General features: G+C 52.5%; 1 protein-coding gene across 2 annotated transcripts in view; it reads right to left on the bottom strand.

The window, feature by feature from the left end:
* The window catches only part of Snorc (secondary ossification center associated regulator of chondrocyte maturation), a 5,182-nt gene extending 901 nt beyond the window's left edge, over positions 1-4,281 (bottom strand). For both annotated transcript variants that reach the window (XM_021199281.2, XM_021199282.2), the window contains exon 1: positions 4,071-4,281. In XM_021199281.2, coding sequence (XP_021054940.1) covers positions 4,071-4,143 — 73 coding nt within the window. In that variant the 5' untranslated portion in view covers positions 4,144-4,281. The remainder of the gene's footprint in view (positions 1-4,070) is intronic.
* Between the last annotated feature and the right edge of the window lie 2,737 nt (positions 4,282-7,018).

Genomic DNA, 7,018 nt, shown 5'->3' with positions numbered 1-7,018 from the left:
TAGAAACCAAGACTACCAGCCCAGGGATGGCACCACCCACAAGGGGCCTCTCCCCCTTGATCACTAATTGAGAAAATGCCCCACAGCTGGATCTCATGGGGGCATTTCCCCAACTGAAGCTCCTTTCTCTGTGATAACTCCAGCTGTGTCAAGTGGACACAAAACTAGCCAGTACACATGGCCCGATGTTTCCCCTGACACAGCCCTCTCTCCCCCTTAAACATACACCACTATAAGAAGCCCAGCCTGTAAAGCCCAGAGCACCACTCACTGGGCCAGTGTCTCTTCCCCGTGACAAGTTCGAGACCAGGCTGGTCATCAGGCTCTAAGATCCCCTTAGTGTGTCTGTCAGGCATCTCAGCTGGTCCCCTGCCCAAGGCTTGATTTCATCTGGGAAGGAAAGTGATCCTGGGGCATTCAGCCCCAAGCAGGTTCCATACAGAGACCCAATGGATACCATTCTATCGTCTCATTAATTAGCTGCTTGTGGCACAGGGATCATTTTATCCCTACTCAGGCTCAGGTTAAGAGGAGACAGCAATGGTGGGGTGGTCCAAACCCCTGGGCAGGCTGGTGATGGCTCTGTCTTCCCAGGGACCTCCAGGAAAACTGCACCTCTATTACCAGCCCATCCACAACCTGCAGGTCCCTGGGACTCCTTTGAGCTAAGGGCTCCATCTTTGGGTACCTCTGTCCCTCTGTGGACAGGCTCGGAATAAGGACTGCTCAGGATAGACCCAAGAGACTGGAGTGTTCCTGTTCATGGTCCCCACCCCCACCCCCATCTCCCAGGGTAAACAGGACACACAGCCAAAGCCAGACTCTGGTCAACCTCAAAATAACTAAGCCCTTCAAGGTCTGGAAAGGACAAAGAAGTGTGAGGCTTTGCTCTGGACCAGGACAGGGAGAGGTCCTGTGTCCTGTCAGAGAATCTGGGTAAGGCTGGTAAATATAGTGCCGGGGTTCCTGTCCCAGTTTGAAGCCACATTCTAGTTGGGAAAGAGACTGCCCTTGTTCTTAACAACAGAGGCCAATAATGTCAGCAACTTTGCTTCTACATTTGGGGCCGGGTAGCTATGTGGCAAATATTGGTGACTGGTGACCAGGTAACGTCTGTGCCAGAGTTCAGAAGATAATTTTACAACTTTTTTTTGTTGTTGTAAAATTGAAATCTTTGTTCCATAAAATTTTGGCAGATCCCTTAGGATTTTGGCAGGTCCCTTAGGATTTTGACAGGTCCCTTAGGATTTTGACAGGTCCCTTAGGCATTATCCTAAAGCATCTCACAAGCCTGGGCCAGACTTGAGACTCTGCTTACAGGCTGGGACTACCATCAGGTGCCCCGGGGCTCCCCAAAACTAGAACCCCTTTTCAGAAAAGACTGGCAAAAGGCCCCCGAAGACCTTTGCCTCCCACTGCAGAGGTCTCTCTCTCATAGAGTAGCTCCGGCCAGCTTCCCTCTAAGCATGGAGAGTGCTCTGTGAGGCCACAGTGACCTGCTTAGAGAAGGAGGTGTTCATAGTCTGAAAACCACAATGAAGGATCTCAGATCTCAAGCAATCTAGTGTTAGGCTCCCAGGGCTGGACAGAGGGGGGAAAAACCCTGAGCATGCCTGCCATTCAACAGGCCTTGAGGTCTGGGCTTCATAGATTGCCTGTCTGTCCAGAGACTCTTCATGACACACCCAAACAGGCCAGCCCCTCCCTATCCCACCTCTACTGGCCAAAGCTCACCTCCAGTGCCAGGCATCTGGCCAGGGAGGTCACCCAAGGCTTCTGAGTGCCAGGGCCGGCCAGGCTAAGTGGTGCCTACTTCCTGGCCAGGGACTGAGTTTGCCCAACCCACCAAGGAAGGGGTGCACCTTTTCCTATGCAAGCCATGTTCTCCAGACTTAGAACATTAAGAAAGAGCATCAAGCCAGCTCTCTCCATGTCACCCGGTGAAGCCAGGAACTATAGACCAGTGTGCCAGGAGGAGAGGGGTGAGGGTGGGAAGGAGGAAGCCTGGGAGGCGTGTACAGGGGCTCCTGGAGCAGGGTGTGGAGGGCAGAGGCAAGTGTTGATGGGGAGGGCAGGCACAGCAGATTTCTGTTCTGTCCACCTTGGCCCCAAGGACACCATGACAGTGAGCAAGGTTACAGGAGTTTCTGCTCTGGCAGAGGTGACATGAGGTGTCAGTGCCACAACCTTGGATACCCCAGGCTGTCCCCTTAACCCCACCACCCCGAGCTGCTCTGCCTTTTGGTAAATAAGTTTGTTCAACGGTTGGTCTGACCACAGGCCCCCAGGCCAGGCGCCCATGCTCACAGACGGCCTTTGTGCGGCCATGAAGAGCCTTTTCATCCCCACCCTGGCCTTCTGCCCACTCAACCTGGCCTACTCCCCTACCTCAGTGGCTGTGGCCACTGACTGAGGCGGGAAGGGTGGCAGGCTGGAGTACCCCATCTCCTCTTTCCTGCTTCAAGACGGCAGCCCAGGAGAGACAGGACCTCATACACACCTGCGTAGACCTGTGTCCACGGCTAGTTCTGAGAACCTCCTATCTCCCCACTCCCAGACCAGCCAGAACCCCAAAACTCAAGGTGGGTTCGGCATGCTCAAGCCTGCTGTGGGCCTGCCTGTTCTTAGGGGAGAAGGAAGCCATGGAAAAAGAGGGAGGTGAGGTCAGGCGAGGTCTTGGCTATTCCCAAAGCTTCTGTGGGAACAGAAAGCCCACCCACTAAAGTTGTGTATGTACAATTTGACCGGGGCTCTGGCTCGAGGCTTAGGTTGGAAGAGGCAACAGAAACTTGGACAAGAGCCACTAGGAAGGCTCCAGCTGCAGGGTCCTGCCAGGCAACAGTCTCAGTGTGGCAGGAAACGGCATGGGTCTCAGCTCTGAGTCCTAGGCAGTAGAAAATACCTCCTCCCACTGTAAGTCCTAACTCCCAACATCAGGGGTACTTCAGGCTACATTACTGAGCACAGCTCCCACCCCAGAAGCTGGGTGTGTCCCAACATGTGAGAAGAGATGGTTCTCCCAAAGATCCATTCGGGCTTAGCTGAGGGGTTGGAACCCTGTTCACACGCTGAACACTGAGTGTTGACTGGACATTTAGTCATCCCCAGAGCCCTGCGTTGAGACCTGGTGAGGTCTTAGCATCCCCCTATGAGGGAGGCAGCGTAGTGGGTGCCACCTTCTGCAGATTAGGAAATGGCCAAGAGAGGTGTGAGTCAGGCAGGACAGAGTCAGGTTTTAAGCTATTTCCTGGGGTGTTGAGGGGAGGTAGAATGGCCCACAGACCACTGTCACCATCTTGGGGTGTGGCTGGGAGTTCCTAGGCTATGCTTCTATAACAGAGGTGACTTCTTTCCTTTGTTGACACACAGATACCCCTAAAGTTCAGGCAGCAATGTTGTAAGACAGTCAGGGAACCCGGAGGCAGGCTGCCTTTCTGCAGATTACTGAACAACTGCACAAGATTTATTTTCTCATAGTCAAAGCCTGTCTGTGGCTATGTCCCTGTTCTGAAGCAGACCTGGGGCAGGCCTGCCGTGCAGTCTTTATTCAGACCCCAGAGAGGCCACCTAGGGCTCAGTCCAGTGTCCTCACTATTCTGCAAAATACTCTGAGAAATATTTATCTCTATGGGGACAGCACCTAGGTCGTAAGCCAGAAGGACAGGGTTTGCAGAAGTTAAAGGAATCATGAGCCTCTGGGTTTTCTGACCAGAGGGTCTCTGGCTTTTAGCCCTTTGCGCTTTGTCTGATGAGTTCTCTGGCCTCCCAGGTCCAGAAGTCTCCAGATGTTCTAGTGGCAAAGTACTACCCCAAGAATATCAAACAGCCAAATATACCAGACCCTGATACCCAGGTCTTTTTCAATGGCCACCCATCCTGCTGCTAACATACATCATCTTACTCAGTTTCTACCGGCCAGCACTGCAGAAGTCTCCCAGAATCACCGCAGCTGGGGATCCCACCTTGTGTGGGGGAGCTTGTGCCCCACAGGTACTGGAGGATCTGGTCCCAGTGGTGGTTGTTACCCTGAGAAGTTGGTAACAGCAGGGCTGAGGGCCTGTGCCCCTTACCTGTGAGCACCGCAGGGGCCAGGACCCCAGAGACGAGCAGCAGCGCCACGCGCAGGGCCAGACAAGATGCCATCCTGGCAGAGAGTGAGCAGTCTTATGGGACACAGAGGACTAGGCGGCTGGGCTCAGGCAGCGGGAAAGAGGCTTCAAAGAGCTGGGAAGGGTTTTCATCAATGCAAACTCTGTCCTCCTGGGACACGGTGCCCGCCCCCCCCACATGCATGCGCATGCACACACCACACACACACACACACACACACACNGAGAGAGAGAGAGAGAGAGAGAGAGAGAGAGAGCGCATTCAGACAGACCTGCAGTCCTGAACTACCAAACAGCCCCACCCTGGAAAGGAAAGGAGAGGACAGGAGAGGACAGGAGAGGAGAGGGGAGGGGAGGGAAGGGAAGGGGAGGGGAGAGGTTCCTTTCCTCTCTGTTTCTGCCCTGCTTCCCTCCTCTTTCTCTTCTCTCTTACACACACACACACACACACACACACACACACACACACAATTTCTGTACCAGTAACTTTCCCAGCCTCCCAAGACAGAAGCCTCACCCAGGCACAACAAATGCCTTGAGCTACTGTGCCCAGGACTCTGGAGCGACCCAGAGGCCAGCCTGGGAGACCCTACTCGGCCACCTCCCACTGAGTTCTCTGCTGTCCTGAGCCCTTACTAAAGCTATGGCTGTGAGGTGTTTTCTATTAAAGCCCCTTGGCCGTCCGCTCTAGGCCCCTTCCAGGACGGTCTCGGAATGCACAAGTCCTTCTCCCTGGCTCCCTTGTTCTCGCAGGCACTTTCTGCTAATTCAGAGACTCGGTTTCACCTTTAAGCCTGGGCTTGGCCCAGAGTCCAGCTCACTACCTTCCCAACAGGTCAGTGGAGGCAGCTGCTGATCCTCCATTCATGACCAATCACACTGCCCACACCCACATATGGACTTCAGCGCGCGCGCGCGCACACACACACACACACACACACACACACACACACACACACACACACACAGGTGTGCTCACCCTGCAAGTTCCCCAAGTCTCTTAAGCCCCTGAGGCTCTGCTACTTCATAGTTTTCCAAACAAAAAACCAAACCAAGGCATCCCCCCAGCCAGTCTTCCCTCTGCTTCCCTGCTCCCTCCCTATGTCCCAGCTGCTGGTCCCAACCACAGGGCTCCTGCCCCAGGTCCTTATCTCCTTCCCTAGAAAGTAGTGGCTACACTCATTATCATGTTTCTCCAGGTCTAAGCTTGGTCAATCAGCCTGTGTCCTGTCGTCGGGTCACTTTAAGGTTCTTCACAGCACTTACATTTTTATGAATTTTCCTATCGCTCCTCCTTGTGTGTTCATTTTCAGAGGAGAAGTGTACACACGAGGTGCATGAATCAACCTTTCATTGCTGTGACAAAGTGCCGGAGGCGGCATTTTAAAAGGGTTTACTCTGGCTCATGGCTGCGGGTTTTATGGTCCTGGTCAGCTTGCCCTGTTGCTTGAGCCTATGGAGAGGCAGAGCATCCCAGTGGTGGCAGGGACAGGGGAGGCTGTGGTTCTCACATCAGAGGAAGAAAGGCAGGGAGACGCATCTGGCTGGGAACAAGACACACTTTGAAAGGCATCCTGAGGTCTACTCCCAACCAGGTTCTGCTTCCTTCAGCTGTGAACCCATCCATGGAACAACTAAGTCATTGATGAAGTTACCATACACATAATGCAATCATTTCTCAATAGTGCCACCAGCTGGGGACTATACCTTCAACACATGAGCCTTTTGGGGTGACACTTCCTGTCCAAATCATAAAAAAATGTGCAGAAATCTCACGTACTGGTCGGCGAACTTTTGTATCCACGTACATGTGTGTCATCTCTACCCCCATCAACCAAAACCATGCCCGTCATGCCAGCAGGGCTCCTCTCCAGCCCGTACCCAATGATGGGCATCTTTGCTTCTGGTGCTAGAACATATACTGCCCTAAGAGTGTGTCTCTGAGCATCTGTAGTAATCGGGATGTTTCCAGACCGGGATCTTACGAATATGGCTTCCATGTTCTCTCACATCCTCCTTGGTGGATGCCAGTGTCTCTTGGCTATGTATCTGGCAATGAACCTTCTGGGTCCGAGTGCAGGCAAGTGTTCAGGTTCACACTGTCTGAAACAGTTTGAGGTTCTGGGTGCTTCACGTCCTCACAGACACTTACTTTAGTAGACTTTTAAAATTCTTTTTGAATGCATATGTGGTGAGTGTCTATCTATCTATCAATCTACCTATCTGTCCAGACACACTTGTTCACATGTATGTGGGCACATGTGCCCTTGTACACGTGCCTTTGGAAGGCAGAGACTTTGGCAGGAGTCTTCCTCAATCACTGGCCACATTATTTACTGAGACAGGATCTCACTGAACGCCAAGCTTGCTGACCAAACTATTTCAGTCAGCTTGCCTCAGGGATGCTTTCTGTCTCCCGAGATCTGGGATTACCGCCAGGCCACCCTGCTCATCCTGTCTTTCATGTGGGTGCTGAGCATCCAACGTTGGTCCTCACGATGGGGTGGTGGGCGCTTTATCCACTGCAGCCTGGAAGCCTTGCCTTTCATCAGTGCCCGCCCCGGTCGTTAGAGCATCTACCTTCCTGAGACAAAGGTGGGTCTGTTTGGATTTGGTTGGTTTGTGTTTTTTCTTATTTATCCAAGTACACTAATACTTTACAAATCATTTTTAGGATATTTTTGTATCTTCCAGATAAAAATCCTTTGTTGTACATACAGAACAGTTCCTTTAGATGAAGTGAACGCTGGCCACCCTGTGACTATAAAAAGCCAAGCAGCAGGGGCTTGTTTTTGATAAAAAGAGTTTATAAAATTTCATTAAATTTCCCCCGCGTCTCCCTTCCTGTGCCCTGCAGTGTGAGCCCCGGATGGCTTCCTGTTGAGTTTACCAGTGGGGAAGCAGCACCG

Source organism: Mus pahari, chromosome 5, assembly GCF_900095145.1.
Source record: "Mus pahari chromosome 5, PAHARI_EIJ_v1.1, whole genome shotgun sequence".
NCBI classification, from domain to species: Eukaryota; Metazoa; Chordata; class Mammalia; order Rodentia; family Muridae; genus Mus; species Mus pahari.
This window is presented reverse-complemented; position numbering and strand designations above follow the sequence as displayed.